The 22,578-nt window shown below is 48.4% G+C and overlaps 1 protein-coding gene across 1 annotated transcript in view; it reads left to right on the forward strand.

The window, feature by feature from the left end:
- The first annotated feature begins 405 nt into the window (after nt 1–405).
- Nucleotides 406–22,578, forward strand: part of LOC120035948 (lysosomal-trafficking regulator-like) — a 48,318-nt gene continuing 26,145 nt past the window's right edge. The window contains exons 1-7 of the mRNA XM_038982434.1: nt 406–991; nt 1,197–1,387; nt 3,736–3,981; nt 5,400–5,447; nt 9,312–9,437; nt 16,657–16,806; nt 17,724–17,861. Coding sequence (XP_038838362.1) covers nt 406–991; nt 1,197–1,387; nt 3,736–3,981; nt 5,400–5,447; nt 9,312–9,437; nt 16,657–16,806; nt 17,724–17,861 — 1,485 coding nt within the window. The remainder of the gene's footprint in view (nt 992–1,196; nt 1,388–3,735; nt 3,982–5,399; nt 5,448–9,311; nt 9,438–16,656; nt 16,807–17,723; nt 17,862–22,578) is intronic.

The raw sequence follows: 22,578 nt of genomic DNA on the forward strand, positions 1-22,578 counted from the left end.
CTCCAATTGACTCAAATTATGTCAATTAGATTATCAGAAGCTTCAAAAGCCATGACATAATTTTCTGGAATTTTCCAAGCTGTTTAAAGGCATAGTCAACTTAGTGTATGTAAACTTCTGACCCACTGGAATTGTGATACAGTGAAATAATCTGTCTGTAAACAGTTGTTGGAGATATTACTTGTGTCATGCACAAAGTAGATGTCCTAACCGATTTGCCAAAACTATAGTTTGTTAACAAGAAATTTGTGGAGTGGTTGAAAAACGAGTTTTAATGACTCCAACCTAAGTGTATCTTATAAAATATTTTTTATTGAAAAAGGCATATCTTACTTGCTGTCAACTTCTCAAGCTCTGTGTTATGGCCTGGGTGTTTTTATTGTGTAAGGTAATCTTGTTGCTAGCATGTTGACCAGCTTCCTGGGCTGGAGGACAGAGGTGTCCTCTGAGACCATGCCTTCTGGAGGACAGAGGTGTTCTCTGGGACCATGCCTTCTGGAGGACAGAGGTGTTCTCTGGGACCATGCCTTCTGGAGGTCAGGGCTGTTCTCTGGGACCATGCCTTCTGGAGGTCAGGGCTGTTCTCTGGGACCATGCCTTCTGGAGGTCAGGGCTGTTCTCTGGGACCATGCCTTCTGGAGGACAGAGGTGTTCTCTGGGACCATGCCTTCTGGAGGACAGAGGTGTTCTCTGGGACCATGCCTTCTGGAGGACAGAGGTGTTCTCTGGGACCATGCCTTCTGGAGGACAGAGGTGTTCTCTGGGACCATGCCTTCTGGAGGTCAGGGCTGTTCTCTGGGACCATCCCTTCTGGAGGTCAGGGCTGTTCTCTGGGACCATGCCTTCTGGAGGTCAGGGCTGTTCTCTGGGACCATGCCTTCTGGAGGACAGAGGTGTTCTCTGGGACCATGCCTTCTGGAGGACAGAGGTGTTCTCTGGGACCATGCCTTCTGGAGGACAGAGGTGTTCTCTGGGACCATGCCTTCTGGAGGTCAGGGCTGTTCTCTGGGACCATGCCTTCTGGAGGTCAGGGCTGTCCTCTGGGACCATGCCTTCTGGAGGACAGAGGTGTTCTCTGGGCTGGAGAACAGGGGTGTATTCATTCTGCCTATTCTGTTGCAAAACATTTCTTAAATGAAATTAAATGAGGGACTTATCTGAATCTGTCTGTCTGTCTGTCTGTCTGTCCCCACTAGGCTCCCGTATCGGGTCAGAGGAGGCATTCTACCTGTATGCCTCTGGTCCAGACCTCACGTCTATCATGCCCTGTAAGTACGGTAAGCCCAGCGGGACCTTCTCCAAGTACGTCACCACGGACGGGTTGAAGTGTGACACTGTCAGAGAGCTAATGATGAAGAACAAGGATGTGGACACAGCAGCTCTCATAGTAAGTCTCCCTCTTTCTGCTAATAATATACACTACCAGTCAACAGTTTGGACACTCCTACTCATTCCAAGGTTTTTCTTTATTTTTACTGTTTTCTACATTGTAAAATAATAGTCAAGACATCAAAACTATGAAATAACACATATGGAATTATGTAGTAACCAAAAAAGTGTTAAATTATATTTTAGATTCTTCAAAGTAGCCACCCTTTGCCTTGATGACAGTGTTGCACAATCTTGGCATTCTCTCAACCAGCTTCACCTGGAATGCTTTTCCATCAGTCTTGAAGTTGTTCCCACATATACTGATCACTTGTTGGCTGCTTTTCCTTCACTCTGTGGTCAAACTCATCCCAAACCATCTCAATTGGGTTGAGGTCGGGGGATTGTGGAGGCCAGGTCATCTGATGCAGCACTCCACCACTCTCCTTCTTGGTCAAATAGCCCTTACACAGCCTGGAGGTGTGTTGGGTCATTGTCCTGTTGAAAAACAAATGATAGTCCCACTAAGCCCAAACCAGATGGGATGACCTGACCTATCACTGAAGAATGCTGTGGAGGCCATGCTGGTTAAGTGTGCCTTGAATTCTAAATAAATCACAGACAGTGTAACCAGAAAAGCACCATCACACCTTCTCCTACATGCTTCATGTTACGAACCACACATGTGGAGATCATCCGTTCACCTACTCCCAAAGAGTACTCTCACAAAGACACGGCGGTTGGAACCAAATATCTCAAATTTAGACTCATCAGACCAAAGGACAGATTTCCACAGGTCTAATGTCCATTGCTTGTGTTTCTTGGCCCAAGCAAGTCTCTTCTTATTGGTGTCCTTTAGTAGTGGTTCATTTGCAGCATTTCGACCATGAAGGCCTGATTCACGCAGTCTCCTCTGAACAGTTGATGTTGATATGTGTCTGTTGCTTGAACTCTGAAGCATTTATTTGGGCTGCAATGTCTGAGGCTGGTAACTCTAATGGACTTATCCTCTGCAGCAGAGGTAACTCTGGGTCTTCCTTTCCTGTGGCGGTCCTCATGAGAGCCAGTTTCATCAAAGCGCTTGATGGTTTTTGCCGACTGCACTTGAAGAAACTTTCAAAGTTCTTGACATTTCCGGATTGACTGACCTTCATACTATATCTCTATGTTTCTACAGGAGTGTCTGTTCTATGGTACTATATCTCTATGTTTCTACAGGAGTGTCTGGCAGTAGTGTCTGTTCTATGGTACTATATCTCTATGTTTCTACAGGAGTGTCTGGCAGTAGTGTCTGTTCTATGGTACTATATCTCTATGTTTCTACAGGAGTGTCTGTTCTATGGTACTATATCTCTATGTTTCTACAGGAGTGTCTGGCAGTAGTGTCTGTTCTATGGTACTATATCTCTATGTTTCTACAGGAGTGTCTGGCAGTAGTGTCTGTTCTATGGTACTATATCTCTATGTTTCTACAGGAGTGTCTGGCAGTAGTGTCTGTTCTATGGTACTATATCTCTATGTTTCTACAGGAGTGTCTGTTCTATGGTACTATATATCTATGTTTCTACAGGAGTGTCTGTTCTATGGTACTATATATCTATGTTTCTACAGGAGTGTCTGGCAGTAGTGTCTGTTCTATGGTACTATATCTCTATGTTTCTACAGGAGTGTCTGGCAGTAGTGTCTGTTCTATGGTACTATATCTCTGTTTCTACAGGAGTGTCTGTTCTATGGTACTATATCTCTATGTTTCTACAGGAGTGTCTGGCAGTAGTGTCTGTTCTATGGTACTATATATCTATGTTTCTACAGGAGTGTCTGTTCTATGGTACTATATATCTATGTTTCTACAGGAGTGTCTGGCAGTAGTGTCTGTTCTATGGTACTATATCTCTATGTTTCTACAGGAGTGTCTGGCAGTAGTGTCTGTTCTATGGTACTATATCTCTATGTTTCTACAGGAGTGTCTGGCAGTAGTGTCTGTTCTATGGTACTATATCTCTATGTTTCTACAGGAGTGTCTGGCAGTAGTGTCTGTTCTATGGTACTATATCTCTATGTTTCTACAGGAGTGTCTGGCAGTAGTGTCTGTTCTATGGTACTATATCTCTATGTTTCTACAGGAGTGTCTGTTCTATGGTACTATATCTCTATGTTTCTACAGGAGTGTCTGGCAGTAGTGTCTGTTCTATGGTACTATATCTCTATGTTTCTACAGGAGTGTCTGGCAGTAGTGTCTGTTCTATGGTACTATATCTCTATGTTTCTACAGGAGTGTCTGTTCTATGGTACTATATCTCTATGTTTCTACAGGAGTGTCTGGCAGTAGTGTCTGTTCTATGGTACTATATCTCTATGTTTCTACAGGAGTGTCTGGCAGTAGTGTACGCCCCCAGCAGCCCCAGGGTGTATACCATCTATGAGCCAGTGATCCGTCTGAAGGGTCAGGCTAAGACCATGGTGTCTCAGAGACCCTTCAGCTCTAGAGAGGTCCAGTCTGCGGTGCTGGAGACACACGTCCTCAGGACCATGCTGCCTGCAGAACCACAGGGCCTGCAGAACGTCCTACACAAGATAGGAGGAACCGGGTCCTTCGTGTTCCTCTTTGCACGGGTAGGACATAGTCTACATACTATTGATAGGAGGAACCGGGTCCTTCGTATTCCTCTTTGCACGGGTAGGACATAGTCTACATACTATTGATAGGAGGAACCGGGTCCTTCGTGTTCCTCTTTGCACGGGTAGGACATATAGTCTACATACTATTGATAGGAGGAACCGGGTCCTTCGTGTTCCTCTTTGCACGGGTAGGACATAGTCTACATACTATTGATATGAGGAACCGGGTCCTTCGTGTTCCTCTTTGCACGGGTAGGAAATAGTCTACATACTATTGATAGGAGGAACCGGGTCCTTCGTATTCCTCTTTGCACTGGTAGGACACAGTCTACATACTATTGATAGGAGGAACCGGGTCCTTCGTGTTCCTCTTTGCACGGGTAGGACATAGTCTACATACTATTGATAGGAGGAACCGGGTCCTTCGTGTTCCTCTTTGCACGGGTAGGACATATAGTCTACATACTATTGATAGGAGGAACCGGGTCCTTCGTGTTCCTCTTTGCACGGGTAGGACATAGTCTACATACCATTGATAGGAGGAACCGGGTCCTTCGTGTCCCTCTTTGCACGGGTAGGACATAGTCTACATACTATTGATAGGAGGAACCGGGTCCTTCATATTCCTCTTTGCACGGGTAGGACATAGTCTACATACTATTGATAGGAGGAGCCGGGTCCTTCGTGTTCCTCTTTGCACGGGTAGGACATAGTCTACATACTATTGATATGAGGAACCGGGTCCTTCGTATTCCTCTTTGCACGGGTAGGACATAGTCTACATACTATTGATAGGAGGAACCGGGTCCTTCGTGTTCCTCTTTGCACGGGTAGGACATAGTCTACATACTATTGATAGGAGGAACCGGGTCCTTCGTGTTCCTCTTTGCACGGGTAGGACATAGTCTACATACTATTGATAGGAGGAACCGGGTCCTTCGTGTTCCTCTTTGCACGGGTAGGACATAGTCTACATACTATTGATAGGAGGAACCGGGTCCTTCGTATTCCTCTTTGCACGGGTAGGACATAGTCTACATACTATTGATAGGAGGAACCGGGTCCTTCGTGTTCCTCTTTGCACGGGTAGGACATAGTCTACATACTATTGATAGGAGGAACCGGGTCCTTCGTGGTCCTCTTTGGGTCTGTTGATGATGTTAGTCTCTCTGCTGGTTTCATTTGGTGTGGAAGGCCTAGAAAGGTTTTTTCTGTGTTTTTGTGAGAAAGCTTCTTGAACGTAACTGTCATGTCATTTCTACTTGAAGGAAATGACAAGACAGGCTGGATTCACTGTGTTCTTCTCACTGTGTTCTTCTCACTGTGTTCTTATTAAGCCAATCTCTCTCTTTCTGTTGTATCATGTCCCTCCCCTCTCTCTCTCTCGTGTCTGTGTGTGTGTGTGTTTCCAGGTGGTGGAGCTAAGTGACAGTGAGCAGACCCAGGCCCTAGCCCTCCAGGTACACAGCTATCCTTATTAAATCAGTGATTCTCAGGCTTCTCCTCTGGCACCTCCAGACGTTTCACACTGTTGTGGTGGCTCTGAACTAGCTCACCTGATTCACCTTGTCAAGGGCTTGATGATTACTAGACAGGTGGAATCAGGTGCTGGCTCTGGAATAGATCACATATCTGGAACGACTGGCGGTCCCGGAGGAGAGGTTTCAGAACCACTGGGTTGAATTACTGTCTGGCTAGCAGGTTAACAAAGCACCTGTGCCGATATAAATACAAATTCATTGTTTTATACAATATTTGACCATATTTGATCTCGAATGAAAGTTCTCCTTTACCAAGGTGGATAAGTTTTGGCGTGTTACTGGGACCCCAGTGAGTTGTAACGTGGCGTGTCACTGGGACCCCGGTGAGTTGTAACGTGGCGTGTCACTGGGACCCCCAGTGTGTTGTAACGTGGCGTGTTACTGGGACCCCAGTGAGTTGTAACGTGGCGTGTTACTGGGACCCCAGTGAGTTGTAACGTGGCGTGTTACTGGGACCCCAGTGAGTTGTAACGTGGCGTGTTACTGGGACCCCAGTGAGTTGTAACGTGGCGTGTTACTGGGACCCCAGTGAGTTGTAACGTGGCGTGTTACTGAGACCCCAGTGAGTTGTAATGTGGCGTGTCACTGGGACCCCAGTGAGTTGTAACGTGGCGTGTCACTGGGTCCCCCGTGAGTTGTAACGTGGCGTGTCACTGGGACCCCCGTGAGTTGTAACGTGGCGTGTTACTGGGACCCCAGTGAGTTGTAACGTGGCGTGTCACTGGGACCCCAGTGTGTTGTAACGTGGCGTGTTACTGGGACCCCCGTGAGTTGTAACGTGGCGTGTCACTGGGACCCCCAGTGTGTTGTAACGTGGCGTGTCACTGGGACCCCAGTGTGTTGTAACGTGGCGTGTTACTGGGACCCCAGTGTGTTGTAACGTGGCGTGTTACTGGGACCCCAGTGAGTTGTAACGTGGCGTGTTACTGGGACCCCAGTGAGTTGTAACGTGGCGTGTTACTGGGACCCCAGTGAGTTGTAACGTGGCGTGTCACTGGGACCCCCGTGAGTTGTAACGTGGCGTGTCACTGGGACCCCCGTGAGTTGTAACGTGGCGTGTCACTGGGACCCCCGTGAGTTGTAACGTGGCGTGTCACTGGGACCCCCGTGAGTTGTAACGTGGCGTGTCACTGGGACCCCCGTGAGTTGTAACGTGGCGTGTCACTGGGACCCCCGTGAGTTGTAACGTGGCGTGTCACTGGGACCCCCGTGAGTTGTAACGTGGCGTGTCACTGGGACCCCCGTGAGTTGTAACGTGGCGTGTCACTGGGACCCCCGTGAGTTGTAACGTGGCGTGTCACTGGGACCCCCGTGAGTTGTAACGTGGCGTGTCACTGGGACCCCCGTGAGTTGTAACGTGGCGTGTCACTGGGACCCCCGTGAGTTGTAACGTGGCGTGTCACTGGGACCCCCGTGAGTTGTAACGTGGCGTGTCACTGGGACCCCAGTGAGTTGTAACGTGGCGTGTCACTGGGACCCCAGTGAGTTGTAACGTGGCGTGTCACTGGGACCCCAGTGAGTTGTAACGTGGCGTGTCACTGGGACCCCAGTGAGTTGTAACGTGGCGTGTCACTGGGACCCCAGTGAGTTGTGGCGTGTCACTGGGACCCCAGTGAGTTGTGGCGTGTCACTGGGACCCCAGTGAGTTGTGGCGTGTCACTGGGACCCCAGTGAGTTGTGGCGTGTCACTGGGACCCCCGGTGAGTTGTAACGTGGCGTGTCACTGGGACCCCCGGTGAGTCGTAACGTGGCGTGTCACTGGGACCCCCGGTGAGTCGTAACGTGGCGTGTCACTGGGACCCCCGGTGAGTCGTAACGTGGCGTGTCACTGGGACCCCCGGTGAGTCGTAACGTGGCGTGTCACTGGGACCCCCGGTGAGTCGTAACGTGGCGTGTCACTGGGACCCCCGGTGAGTCGTAACGTGGCGTGTCACTGGGACCCCCGGTGAGTCGTAACGTGGCGTGTCACTGGGACCCCCCGGTGAGTCGTAACGTGGCGTGTCACTGGGACCCCCGGTGAGTCGTAACGTGGCGTGTCACTGGGACCCCCGGTGAGTCGTAACGTGGCGTGTCACTGGGACCCCGGTGAGTCGTAACGTGGCGTGTCACTGGGACCCCCGGTGAGTCGTAACGTGGCGTGTCACTGGGACCCCCGGTGAGTCGTAACGTGGCGTGTCACTGGGACCCCCGGTGAGTCGTAACGTGGCGTGTCACTGGGACCCCCGGTGAGTCGTAACGTGGCGTGTCACTGGGACCCCGGTGAGTCGTAACGTGGCGTGTCACTGGGACCCCGGTGAGTCGTAACGTGGCGTGTCACTGGGACCCCGGTGAGTCGTAACGTGGCGTGTCACTGGGACCCCGGTGAGTCGTAACGTGGCGTGTCACTGGGACCCCGGTGAGTCGTAACGTGGCGTGTCACTGGGACCCCGGTGAGTCGTAACGTGGCGTGTCACTGGGACCCCGGTGAGTCGTAACGTGGCGTGTCACTGGGACCCCGGTGAGTCGTAACGTGGCGTGTCACTGGGACCCCGGTGAGTCGTAACGTGGCGTGTCACTGGGACCCCGGTGAGGTCGTAACGTGGCGTGTCACTGGGACCCCGGTGAGTCGTAACGTGGCGTGTCACTGGGACCCCGGTGAGTCGTAACGTGGCGTGTCACTGGGACCCCGGTGAGTCGTAACGTGGCGTGTCACTGGGACCCCGGTGAGTCGTAACGTGGCGTGTCACTGGGACCCCGGTGAGTCGTAACGTGGCGTGTCACTGGGACCCCGGTGAGTCGTAACGTGGCGTGTCACTGGGACCCCGGTGAGTCGTAACGTGGCGTGTCACTGGGACCCCGGTGAGTCGTAACGTGGCGTGTCACTGGGACCCCGGTGAGTCGTAACGTGGCGTGTCACTGGGACCCCGGTGAGTCGTAACGTGGCGTGTCACTGGGACCCCGGTGAGTCGTAACGTGGCGTGTCACTGGGACCCCGGTGAGTCGTAACGTGGCGTGTCACTGGGACCCCGGTGAGTCGTAACGTGGCGTGTCACTGGGACCCCGGTGAGTCGTACGTGGCGTGTCACTGGGACCCCGGTGAGTCGTAACGTGGCGTGTCACTGGGACCCCGGTGAGTCGTAACGTGGCGTGTCACTGGGACCCCCGGTGAGTCGTAACGTGGCGTGTCACTGGGACCCCGGTGAGTCGTAACGTGGCGTGTCACTGGGACCCCCGGTGAGTCGTAACGTGGCGTGTCACTGGGACCCCCGGTGAGTCGTAACGTGGCGTGTCACTGGGACCCCCGGTGAGTTGTAATATGTAATTCTATGTCCATTCTAGATTTGTAATATGTGATTCTATGTCCATTCTAGATTTGTAACATGTGATTCTATGTCCATTCTAGATTTGTAATATGTAATTCTATGTCCATTCTAGATTTGTAATATGTGATTCTATGTCCATTCTAGATTTGTAATATGTAATTCTATGTCCATTCTAGATTTGTAATATGTAATTCTATGTCCATTCTAGATTTGTAATATGTAATTCTATGTCCATTCTAGATTTGTAATATGTAATTCTATGTCCATTCTAGATTTGTAATATGTAATTCTATGTCCATTCTAGATTTGTAATATGTCCATTCTAGATTTGTAATATGTGATTCTATGTCCATTCTAGATTTGTAATATGTGATTCTATGTCCATTCTAGATTTGTAATATGTAATTCTATGTCCATTCTAGATTTGTAATATGTGATTCTATGTCCATTCTAGATTTGTAATATGTAATTCTATGTCCAGGTGCTACTCTCTCTGGCCAAGTACAACCAGCACCGTATCAATGAGATGGACTGTTACCACGGTTACTCCATGATACACCAGGTCCTCATCAAGTCCAAGTGCATCGTGGGATATCATATTCTCAAGGTGAGTCATGTGACCAGACATATGATGAATCTTTGTATTGGTTTTTGTTGTTGTTGGTCCTGTTGATGCTCTGAATCCCCATGGATCAGTTTCATATCATCCTTGGTTCTGTTGATGTTCTGAATCCCCATGGATCAGTTTCATATCATCCTTGGTTCTGTTGATGCTCTGAATCCCCATGGATCAGTTTCATCTCATCCTTGGTTCTGTTGATGTTCTGAATCCCCATGGATCAGTTTCATCTCATCCTTGGTTCTGTTGATGTTCTGAATCCCCATGGATCAGTTTCATCTCATCCTTGGTTCTGTTGATGTTCTGAATCCCCATGGATCAGTTTCATCTAGTCCTTGGTTCTGTTGATGTTCTGAATCCCCATGGATCAGTTTCATATCATCCTTGGTTCTGTTGATGTTCTGAATCCCCATGGATCAGTTTCATCTCGTCCTTGGTTCTGTTGATGCTCTGAATCCCCATGGATCAGTTTCATCTCATCCTTGGTTCTGTTGATGTTCTGAATCCCCATGGATCAGTTTCATATCATCCTTGGTTCTGTTGATGCTCTGAATCCCCATGGATCAGTTTCATCTAGTCCTTGGTTCTGTTGATGCTCTGAATCCCCATGGATCAGTTTCATCTAGTCCTTGGTTCTGTTGATGTTCTGAATCCCCATGGATCAGTTTCATCTAGTCCTTGGTTCTGTTGATGCTCTGAATCCCCATGGATCAGTTTCATCTAGTCCTTGGTTCTGTTGATGTTCTGAATCCCCATGGATCAGTTTCATCTCATCCTTGGTTCTGTTGATGTTCTGAATCCCCATGGATCAGTTTCATCTAGTCCTTGGTTCTGTTGATGCTCTGAATCCCCATGGATCAGTTTCATATCATCCTTGGTTCTGTTGATGCTCTGAATCCCCATGGATCAGTTTCATCTCATTCTTGGTTCTGTTGATGCTCTGAATCCCCATGGATCAGTTTCATCTCATCTTGGTTCTGTTGATGTTCTGAATCCCCATGGATCAGTTTCATATCATCCTTGGTTCTGTTGATGCTCTGAATCCCCATGGATCAGTTTCATCTAGTCCTTGGTTCTGTTGATGCTCTGAATCCCCATGGATCAGTTTCATCTAGTCCTTGGTTCTGTTGATGTTCTGAATCCCCATGGATCAGTTTCATCTAGTCCTTGGTTCTGTTGATGCTCTGAATCCCCATGGATCAGTTTCATCTAGTCCTTGGTTCTGTTGATGTTCTGAATCCCCATGGATCAGTTTCATCTAGTCCTTGGTTCTGTTGATGCTCTGAATCCCCATGGATCAGTTTCATCTCATCCTTGGTTCTGTTGATGTTCTGAATCCCCATGGATCAGTTTCATCTCATCCTTGGTTCTATTGATGTTCTGAATCCCCATGGATCAGTTTCATCTAGTCCTTGGTTCTGTTGATGCTTTGAATCCCCATGGATCAGTTTCATCTCATCTAGTCCTTGGTTCTGTTGATGCTCTAAATCCCCATGGATCAGTTTCATCTCATCTAGTCCTTGGTTCTGTTGATGCTCTGAATCCCCATGGATCAGTTTCATCTCATCTAGTCCTTGGTTCTGTTGATGCTCTGAATCCCCATGGATCAGTTTCATATCATCCTTGGTTCTGTTGATGCTCTGAATCCCCATGGATCAGTTTCATCTCATCTAGTCCTTGGTTCTGTTGATGCTCTGAATCCCCATGGATCAGTTTCATCTAGTCCTTGGTTCTGTTGATGCTCTGAATCCCCATGGATCAGTTTCATATCATCCTTGGTTCTGTTGATGCTCTGAATCCCCATGGATCAGTTTCATCTAGTCCTTGGTTCTGTTGATGCTCTGAATCCCCATGGATCAGTTTCATCTAGTCCTTGGTTCTGTTGATGTTCTGAATCCCCATGGATCAGTTTCATCTCATCCTTGGTTCTGTTGATGTTCTGAATCCCCATGGATCAGTTTCATCTAGTCCTTGGTTCTGTTGATGCTCTGAATCCCCATGGATCAGTTTCATCTCATCCTTGGTTCTGTTGATGTTCTGAATCCCCATGGATCAGTTTCATCTCATCCTTGGTTCTGTTGATGTTCTGAATCCCCATGGATCAGTTTCATCTCATCTAGTCCTTGGTTCTGTTGATGCTCTGAATCCCCATGGATCAGTTTCATCTCATCTAGTCCTTGGTTCTGTTGATGCTCTGAATCCCCATGGATCAGTTTCATCTCATCTCATCCTTGGTTCTGTTGATGCTCTGAATCCCCATGGATCAGTTTCATATCATCCTTGGTTCTGTTGATGCTCTGAATCCCCATGGATCAGTTTCATCTAGTCCTTGGTTCTGTTGATGCTCTGAATCCCCATGGATCAGTTTCATATCATCCTTGGTTCTGTTGATGCTCTGAATCCCCATGGATCAGTTTCATCTAGTCCTTGGTTCTGTTGATGCTCTGAATCCCCATGGATCAGTTTCATCTCATCTAGTCATTGGTTCTATTGATGCTCTGAATCCCCATGGATCAGTTTCATCTCATCTAGTCCTTGGTTCTGTTGATGCTCTGAATCCCCATGGATCAGTTTCATCTCATCTAGTCCTTGGTTCTGTTGATGCTCTGAATCCCCATGGATCAGTTTCATCTCATCTAGTCCTTGGTTCTGTTGATGCTCTGAATCCCCATGGATCAGTTTCATCTCATCTAGTCCTTGGTTCTGTTGATGCTCTGAATCCCCATGGATCAGTTTCATATCATCCTTGGTTCTGTTGATGCTCTGAATCCCCATGGATCAGTTTCATCTAGTCCTTGGTTCTGTTGATGCTCTGAATCCCCATGGATCAGTTTCATATCATCCTTGGTTCTGTTGATGCTCTGAATCCCCATGGATCAGTTTCATCTAGTCCTTGGTTCTGTTGATGCTCTGAATCCCCATGGATCAGTTTCATCTCATCCTTGGTTCTGTTGATGTTCTGAATCCCCATGGATCAGTTTCATCTAGTCCTTGGTTCTGTTGATGCTCTGAATCCCCATGGATCAGTTTCATCTAGTCCTTGGTTATGTTGATGCTCTGAATCCCCATGGATCAGTTTCATCTCATCCTTGGTTCTGTTGATGTTCTGAATCCCCATGGATCAGTTTCATCTCATCCTTGGTTCTGTTGATGTTCTGAATCCCTATGGATCAGTTTCATCTCATCTAGTCCTTGGTTCTGTTGATGCTCTGAATCCCCATGGATCAGTTTCATCTCATATAGTCCTTGGTTCTGTTGATGTTCTGAATCCCCATGGATCAGTTTCATCTAGTCCTTGGTTCTGTTGATGCTCTGAATCCCCATGGATCAGTTTCATCTCATCCTTGGTTCTGTTGATGTTCTGAATCCCCATGGATCAGTTTCATCTCATTCTTGGTTCTGTTGATGTTCTGAATCCCCATGGATCAGTTTCATCTCATCCTTGGTTCTGTTGATGTTCTGAATCCCCATGGATCAGTTTCATCTCATCCTTGGTTCTGTTGATGTTCTGAATCCCCATGGATCAGTTTCATCTAGTCCTTGGTTCTTTTGATGCTCTGAATCCCCATGGATCAGTTTCATCTCATCTAGTCCTTGGTTCTGTTGATGCTCTGAATCCCCATGGATCAGTTTCATCTCATCTAGTCCTTGGTTCTGTTGATGATCTGAATCCCCATGGATCAGTTTCATCTCATCTAGTCCTTGGTTCTGTTGATGCTCTGAATCCCCATGGATCAGTTTCATCTCATCTAGTCCTTGGTTCTGTTGATGCTCTGAATCCCCATGGATCAGTTTCATCTCATCTAGTCCTTGGTTCTGTTGATGCTCTGAATCCCCATGGATCAGTTTCATCTCATCTAGTCCTTGGTTCTGTTGATGCTCTGAATCCCCATGGATCAGTTTCATCTCATCTAGTCCTTGGTTCTGTTGATGCTCTGAATCCCCATGGATCAGTTTCATCTCATCTAGTCCTTGGTTCTGTTGATGCTCTGAATCCCCATGGATCAGTTTCATCTCATCTAGTCCTTGGTTCTGTTGATGCTCTGAATCCCCATGGATCAGTTTCATATCATCCTTGGTTCTGTTGATGCTCTGAATCCCCATGGATCAGTTTCATCTAGTCCTTGGTTCTGTTGATGCTCTGAATCCCCATGGATCAGTTTCATATCATCCTTGGTTCTGTTGATGCTCTGAATCCCCATGGATCAGTTTCATCTAGTCCTTGGTTCTGTTGATGCTCTGAATCCCCATGGATCAGTTTCATCTCATCCTTGGTTCTGTTGATGTTCTGAATCCCCATGGATCAGTTTCATCTCATCCTTGGTTCTGTTGATTTTCTGAATCCCCATGGATCAGTTTCATCTAGTCCTTGGTTCTGTTGATGCTCTGAATCCCCATGGATCAGTTTCATCTCATCCTTGGTTCTGTTGATGTTCTGAATCCCCATGGATCAGTTTCATCTCATCCTTGGTTCTGTTGATGTTCTGAATCCCCATGGATCAGTTTCATCTCATCCTTGGTTCTGTTGATGTTCTGAATCCCCATGGATCAGTTTCATCTCATCTAGTCCTTGGTTCTGTTGATGCTCTGAATCCCCATGGATCAGTTTCATCTCATCTAGTCCTTGGTTCTGTTGATGTTCTGAATCCCCATGGATCAGTTTCATCTAGTCCTTGGTTCTGTTGATGTTCTGAATCCCCATGGATTAGTTTCATCTCATCCTTGGTTCTGTTGATGTTCTGAATCCCCATGGATCAGTTTCATATCATCCTTGGTTCTGTTGATGCTCTGAATCCCCATGGATCAGTTTCATCTAGTCCTTGGTTCTGTTGATGCTCTGAATCCCCATGGATCAGTTTCATATCATCCTTGGTTCTGTTGATGTTCTGAATCCCCATGGATCAGTTTCATATCATCCTTGGTGCTGTTGATGCTCTGAATCCCCATGGATCAGTTTCATCTCATCTAGTCCTTGGTTCTGTTGATGTTCTGAATCCCCATGGATCAGTTTCATCTCATCTAGTCCTTGGTTCTGTTGATGCTCTGAATCCCCATGGATCAGTTTCATCTCATCTGCTTTGGGCCTCAGTTATCTGCTATGCATGTGCAGTGAGTTGCTACTACTGCAACTGTGATATCCAGTGGTTTTCTCTGCTGAGAGGCAGTGTACTGATGTTCCTGTCTTTTACCTGAGCTGAGTAATGACATCAATGTCTGTCTGCCTGTCGGTCTGCCTGTCTCTCTATTTGCCTGCCTGCCTGCCTGTCGGTCTGCCTGTCTGTCTGCCTGTCGGTTTGCCTGTCTGTATTTATATGTCTGTCTATTTGCCTGTCGGTCTGCCTGTGTCTTTGTCCATCTGTATGTCTGTCTCTGTCCGTCCGTTTCTGTCTGTAACTGTGCTGGGTGAAAACATCAATGCTGTCTGTATTCATCCGTGCATCTGTTTCTGCGTGTAGGACGTTGTGAAAACAGAAGTAGGTCTGGTGCTGTATTGCCACTGCAGTGGACGTTATAAATGGACCTGGCTGTGGCCTTCTTCACCACGCTGTCTGTGTGGGTGGACCATTTCAGATTGTCAGTGATGTGTACGACGAGGAACTTGAAGCTTTCCACCTTCTCCACTGCGGTCCCTTCGATGTGGATAGGGGGCTGCTCCCTCTGCTGTTTCCTGAAGTCCGCGATCATCTCCTTTGCTTTGTTGAGGGAGAGGTTATTTTCCTGGCCCCGGGGCCCTCATCTCCTGATGATTGAGTTGGAGGCGTGCATGGCCACGCAGTCATGGGTGAACAGGGAGTACAGGAGGGGGCTGAGCACACACGAGGATCAGCGAAGTGGAGGTGTTATTTCCTACCTTCACCACCTGGGGGCGGCCCATCAGGAATCCAGGACCCAATTGCACAGGGCGTAGTTCAGATCCAGGGCCTCCAGTTTAATGATGAGCTTGGAGGGTACTATGGTGTTGAAGGCTGAGCTCTAGTCAATGAACAGCATTGTATATGTCTGTAAACACTCCATCCAGCTGGTCTGCGCATGCTCTGACAACACGGTTAGGGATGTCATCTGGGCCAGCAACCTTGCGAGGGTTAACACGCTTAACAGTCCTTAACAGCCCACAGTCCTTGTTAGCTGTCCGCGTTGTTGGCACCGTGTTATTCTCAAAGCGTGTTTAGCTTGTCCGGAAGCAAGACGTCGGTGTCTGTGACGTGGCTGGTTTTCCCTTTGTAGTCCGTGATTGTCTGGAGTCCCTGCCACATACGTCTCGGGTCTGAGCCGTTGTATTTTGCGACTCCACTTTGTTTCTATACTGACGTTTTGCCTGTTTGATTGCCTTGCGGAGGGAATAACTACACTGTTTGTATTCGACCATATTCCCAGTCACCTTGCCGTGGTTAAATGCGGTGGTTCACGCTTTCAGTTTTGCGCGAATGCAGCCATCTATCCATGGTTTCTGGTGTGGGTAGATTTTAATAGTCACAGTGGGTAAAACATCTCCTATACACTTCCTGGTGAACTCAGTCACCGTATTCGTCGATGTTATTCTCAGAGGCGGAACATATCCCAGTCCGCATGATCAAAACAATCTTGATGCGTGGATTCCGATTGGTCAGACCAGCGTTGAATAGGCCTTAGCACGTGTACTTCCTGTTTGAGTTTTTGCCTATAGGAAAGGAGGAGCAAAATGGAGTTGTGATCTGATTTGCCAAAGGGAGGGTGGGGGAGGGACTTGTAGGCATTTTGAAGAGTTGAGTAGCAGTGATCCAATGTTTTCCCAGCGCGAGTACTCAATGTGTTGGTAGAACTTCAGTAGCGTTTTCCTCAGATTTACTCTAATGTGGTTATGGTTATATAGCTGCCATACATTTGGCAGGAGGTTAAGAAGTGCAGCTCAGTTTCCACCTCATTTTGTGGGCAGTGTGCACATAGCCTGTCTTCTCTTGAGAGCCAGGTCTGCCTACGGCGGCCTTTCTCAATAGTAAGGCTATGCTCACCGAGTCTGTACATAGTCAAAGCTTTCCTTAAGTTTGTGTCAGTCACAGTTGTCAGGTGTTCTGCCAATGTGTACTCTCTGTTTAGGGACAAATAGCATTCTAGTTTGTTCGTTAATTATTTCCAATGTGTCATGTATTTATCTTTTTGCTCTTCCCTTCTCTGTCTCTGTCTCTCTCTCTCTGTCTCTGTCTCTCTCGCTCTGTCTTTCTCGCTCTAGACCTTGTTAGATGGGAGCTGTAGTAGTCCTATCCTAACTCTAGGGGAAGACGGTCAGTTCCACCTGGACACAGAGTCTACAGCCGTGGTCCAGGACATCAAGCTACTGTCTGAGGTTCTGCTGGACTGGAAGATCTGGGCCAAGGCTCAGGTAAACTCACTGATGGATGCATGGGCAGGTATTTAGTATTACTCTATACCAGGATATTTTGAAATACTGCAGGTAGGATTTACCAATACCATTTGAAACACAATTTATTTATATTTTGTTAAAACTGTTGGGTTAGGGTCAGGGTTGGGTTATGGTTACAGTAGCTGTGTATTAATATAGGTTATGTGTCTCTAACAGGGTGGTGTCTGGGAGACTCTGGGTCAGGGTTGGGTTAGGGTTGGGTTAGGTTAGGGTCAGGGTTGGGTTAGGGTCAGGGTTGGGTTAGGGTCAGGGTTGGGTTATGGTTACAGTAGCTGTGTATTAATATAGGTTATGTGTCTCTAACAGGGTGGTGTCTGGGAGACTCTGGGTCAGGGTTGGGTTAGGGTTGGGTTAGGTTAGGGTCAGGGTTGGGTTAGGGTCAGGGTTGGGTTAGGGTCAGGGTTGGGTTATGGTTACAGTAGCTGTGTATTAATATAGGTTATGTGTCTCTAACAGGGTGGTGTCTGGGAGACTCTGGGTCAGGGTTGGGTTAGGGTCAGGGTTGGGTTAGGGTCAGGGTTGGGTTAGGGTTGGGTCAGGGTCGGGTTAGAGTCAGGGTTACAGTAGCTGTGTATTAATTTAAGTTATGTGTCTCTAACAGGGTGGTGTCTGGGAGACTCTGGGTCAGGGTTGGGTTAGGTTAGGGTCAGGGTTGGGTTAGGGTCAGGGTTAGGGTCAGGGTTGGGTTAGGGTCAGGGTCAGGGTTACAGTAGCTGTGTATTAATATAGGTTATGTGTCTAACAGGGTGGTGTCTGGGAGACTCTGGGTCAGGGTCAGGGTTAGGGTTGGGTCAGGGTCAGGGTTGGGTTAGGGTCAGGGTTAGGGTCAGGGTTACAGTAGCTGTGTATTAATCTAAGTTATGTGTCTCTAACAGGGTGGTGTCTGGGAGACTCTGCTGGCAGCGTTAGAGATCCTCATCAGGGTTCACCACCCCCAGCAGGTGTTCAACATCAGACAGTTTCTCAAAGCCGAGGTGGTCCACCACTTCCTGCTCACCTGTCAAGTACTACAGGTGAGAACTGTATCCGTTCTGAATGAACAAGATGCATTTAGAGAGCCACTTGTTTTTTACTAACAAATCAGGTTGCAGCAACGCTTTGGTCCCATGACCTTTCAAAACTCTGCCTAGGGAGCAACCTGTGGCTCCGTTGGTAGATTATAGTCTGAGCCATCATTGACAGTCGTCCCGTGTGGCTCCGTTGGTAGATTATAGTCTGAGCCATCATTGACAGTCGTCCCGTGTGGCTCCGTTGGTAGATTATAGTCTGAGCCATCATTGACAGTCGTCCCGTGTGGCTCCGTTGGTAGATTATAGTCTGAGCCATCATTGACAGTCGTCCCGTGTGGCTCCGTTGGTAGATTATAGTCTGAGCCATCATTGACAGTCGTCCCGTGTGGCTCCATTGGTAGATTATAGTCTGAGCTATCATTGACAGTCGTCCCGTGTGGCTCCGTTGGTAGATTATAGTCTGAGCTATCATTGACAGTCGTCCCGTGTGGCTCCGTTGGTAGATTATAGTCTGAGCTATCATTGACAGTCGTCCCGTGTGGCTCTGTTGGTAGATTATAGTCTCAGCTATAATTGGCAGTCGTCCCGTGTGGCTCTGTTGGTAGAGCATAACTCTTGCAATGCCAGGGTTGTGGGTTCGATTCCCACTGGGGACCAGTACAATAAATGTACATATGTATTCACTCACTACTGTAGTCTCTCTGGAGCAGGGAGTATGTTAAATGACTCCCTACTGTAGTGTCTCTGGATAGGATAGTCTGCTAAATGACTCACTACTGTAGTGTCTCTGGATCAGAGAGTCTGCTAAATGACTCACTACTGTAGTGTCCTCTGGATAGGAGAGTCTGCTAAATGACTCCCTACTGTAGTATCTCTGGATAGGAGAGTCTGTTAAATGACTCACTACTGTAGTGGCTCTGGATAGGAGAGTCTGCTAAATGACTCACTACTGTAGTGGCTCTGGATCAGAGAGTCTGTTAAATGACTCACTACTGTAAGTGTCTCTGGATCAGAGAGTCTGCTAAATGACTCTGGATAGGAGAGTCTGCTAAATGACTCACTACTGTAGTGTCTCTGGATCAGAGAGTCTGCTAAATGACTCACTACTGTAGTGTCTCTGGATCAGAGAGTCTGCTAAATGACTCACTACTGTAGTGTCTCTGGATAAGAGAGTCTGTTAAATGACTCACTACTGTAGTGTCTCTGGATCAGAGAGTCTGCTAAATGACTGACTACTGTAGTGTCTCTGGATAAGAGAGTCTGTTAAATGACTCACTACTGTAGTGTCTCTGGATCAGAGAGTCTGCTAAATGACTCACTACTGTAGTGACTCTTGATCAGAGTCTGCTAAATGACTCACTACTGTATTGACTCTGGATCAGAGAGTCTGCTAAATGACTCCCTACTGTAGTGTCTCTGGATAGGAGAGTCTGTTAAATGACTCACTACTGTAGTGGCTCTGGATAGGAGAGTCTGCTAAATGACTCACTACTGTAGTGTCTCTGGATCAGAGAGTCTGCTAAATGACTCACTACTGTAGTGTCTCTGGATCAGAGAGTCTGCTAAATGACTCACTACTGTAGTGTCCTCTGGATAGGAGAGTCTGCTAAATGACTCCCTACTGTAGTGTCTCTGGATAGGAGAGTCTGTTAAATGACTCACTACTGTAGTGGCTCTGGATAGGAGAGTCTGCTAAATGACTCACTACTGTAGTGGCTCTGGATCAGAGAGTCTGCTAAATGACTCTGGATAGGAGAGTCTGCTAAATGACTCCCTACTGTAGTGGCTCTGGATAGGAGAGTCTGCTAAATGACTCACTACTGTAGTGGCTCTGGATCAGAGAGTCTGCTAAATGACTCACTACTGTAGTGTCTCTGGATCAGAGAGTCTGTTAAATGACTCACTACTGTAGTGTACTCTGGATAGGAGAGTCTGTTAAATGACTCTGGATAGGAGAGTCTGTTAAATGACTCTGGATAGGAGAGTCTGTTAAATGACTCTGGATAGGAGAGTCTGTTAAATGACTCCCTACTGTAGTGACTCTGGATAGGAGCCGTCTGCTAAATGACTCCCTACTGTAGTGGCTCTGGATAGGAGAGTCTGCTAAATGACTCACTACTGTAGTACATTTACATTTAAGTCATTTAGCAGACGCTCTTATCCAGAGCGACTTACAAATTGGTGCATTCACCTTATGATATCCAGTGGAACAACCACTTTACAATAGTGCATCTAACTCTTTTAAGGGGGAGGGGGGGGTTAGACGGATTACTTTATCCTATCCTAGGTATTCCTTAAAGAGGTGGGGTTTCAGGTGTCTCCGGAAGGTGGTGATTGACTCCGCTGACCTGGCGTCGTAAGGGAGTTTGTTCCACCATTGGGGTGCCAGAGCAGCGAACAGTTTTGACTGGGCTGAGCGGGAACTGTACTTCCTCAGAGGTAGGGAGGCGAGCAGGCCAGAGGTGGATGAACGCAGTGCCCTTGTTTGGGTGTAGGGCCTGATCAGAGCCTGAAGGTACGGAGGTGCCGTTCCCCTCACAGCTCCGTAGGCAAGCACCATGGTCTTGTAGCGGATGCGAGCTTCAACTGGAAGCCAGTGGAGAGAGCGGAGGAGCGGGGTGACGTGAGAGAACTTGGGAAGGTTGAACACCAGACGGGCTGCGGCGTTCTGGATGAGTTGTAGGGGTTTAATAGCACAGGCAGGGAGCCCAGCCAACAGCGAGTTGCAGTAGTCCAGACGGGAGATGACAAGTGCCTGGATTAGGACCTGCGCTGCTTCCTGTGTGAGGCAGGGTCGTACTCTGCGAATGTTGTAGAGCATGAACCTACAGGAACGGGTCACCGCCTTGATGTGAGTTGAGAACGACAGGGTGTTGTCCAGGATCATGCCAAGGTTCTTAGCACTCTGGGAGGAGGACACAATGGAGTTGTCAACCGTGATGGCGAGATCATGGAACGGGCAGTCCTTCCCCGGGAGGAAGAGCAGCTCCGTCTTTCCGAGGTTCAGCTTGAGGTGGTGATCCGTCATCCACACTGATATGTCTGCCAGACATGCAGAGATGCGATTCGCCACCTGGTTATCAGAGGGGGGAAAGGAGAAGATTAATTGTGTGTCGTCTGCATAGCAATGATAGGAGAGACCATGTGAGGATATGACAGAGCCAAGTGACTTGGTGTATAGCGAGAATAGGAGAGGGCCTAGAACAGAGCCCTGGGGGACACCAGTGGTGAGAGCACGTGGTGCGGAGACAGATTCTCGCCACGCCACCTGGTAGGAGCGACCTGTCAGGTAGGACGCAATCCAAGCGTGGGCCGCGCCGGAGATGCCCAGCTCGGAGAGGGTGGAGAGGAGGATCTGATGGTTCACAGTATCAAAGGCAGCCGATAGGTCTAGAAGGATGAGAGCAGAGGAGAGAGAGTTAGCTTTAGCAGTGCGGAGCGCCTCCGTGACACAGAGAAGAGCAGTCTCAGTTGAATGACTAGTCTTGAAACCTGACTGATTTGGATCAAGAAGGTCATTCTGAGAGAGATAGCAGGAGAGCTGGCCAAGGACGGCACGTTCAAGAGTTTTGGAGAGAAAAGAAAGAAGGGATACTGGTCTGTAGTTGTTGACATCGGAGGGATCGAGTGTAGGTTTTTTCAGAAGGGGTGCAACTCTCGCTCTCTTGAAGACGGAAGGGACGTAGCCAGCGGTCAAGGATGAGTTGATGGGTGAGGTAAGGGAGAAGGTCTCCGGAAATGGTCTGGAGGAGGGGATAGGGTCAAGCGGGCAGGTTGTTGGGCGGCCGGCCGTCACAAGACGCGAGATTTCATCTGGAGAGAGAGGGGAGAAAGAGGTCAAAGCACAGGGTAGGGCAGTGTGAGCAGAACCAGCGGTGTCGTTTGACTTAGCAAACGAGGATCGGATGTCGTCGACCTTCTTTTCAAAATGGTTGACGAAGTCATCCGCAGAGAGGGAGGAGGGGGGAGGAGGGGGAGGAGGATTCAGGAGGGAGGAGAAGGTGGCAAAGAGCTTCCTAGGGTTAGAGGCAGATGCTTGGAATTTAGAGTGGTAGAAAGTGGCTTTAGCAGCAGAGACAGAAGAGGAGAATGTAGAGAGGAGGGAGTGAAAGGATGCCAGGTCCGCAGGGAGGCGAGTTTTCCTCCATTTCCGCTCGGCTGCCCGGAGCCCTGTTCTGTGAGCTCGCAGTGAGTCGTCGAGCCACGGAGCAGGAGGGGAGGACCGAGCCGGCCTGGAGGATAGGGGACATAGAGAGTCAAAGGATGCAGAAAGGGAGGAGAGGAGGGTTGAGGAGGCAGAATCAGGAGATAGGTTGGAGAAGGTTTGAGCAGAGGGAAGAGATGATAGGATGGAAGAGGAGAGAGTAGCGGGGGAGAGAGAGCGAAGGTTGGGACGGCGCGATACCATCCGAGTAGGGGCAGTGTGGGAAGTGTTGGATGAGAGCGAGAGGGAAAAGGATACAAGGTAGTGGTCGGAGACTTGGAGGGGAGTTGCAATGAGATTAGTGGAAGAACAGCATCTAGTAAAGATGAGGTCAAGCGTATTGCCTGCCTTGTGAGTAGGGGGGGAAGGTGAGAGGGTGAGGTCAAAAGAGGAGAGGAGTGGAAAGAAGGAGGCAGAGAGGAATGAGTCAAAGGTAGACGTGGGGAGGTTAAAGTCACCCAGAACTGTGAGAGGTGAGCCATCCTCAGGAAAGGAACTTATCAGGGCGTCAAGCTC

The sequence above is a fragment of the Salvelinus namaycush genome, unplaced genomic scaffold (genome assembly GCF_016432855.1).
Source record: "Salvelinus namaycush isolate Seneca unplaced genomic scaffold, SaNama_1.0 Scaffold1162, whole genome shotgun sequence".
Lineage (NCBI taxonomy): Eukaryota > Metazoa > Chordata > Actinopteri > Salmoniformes > Salmonidae > Salvelinus > Salvelinus namaycush.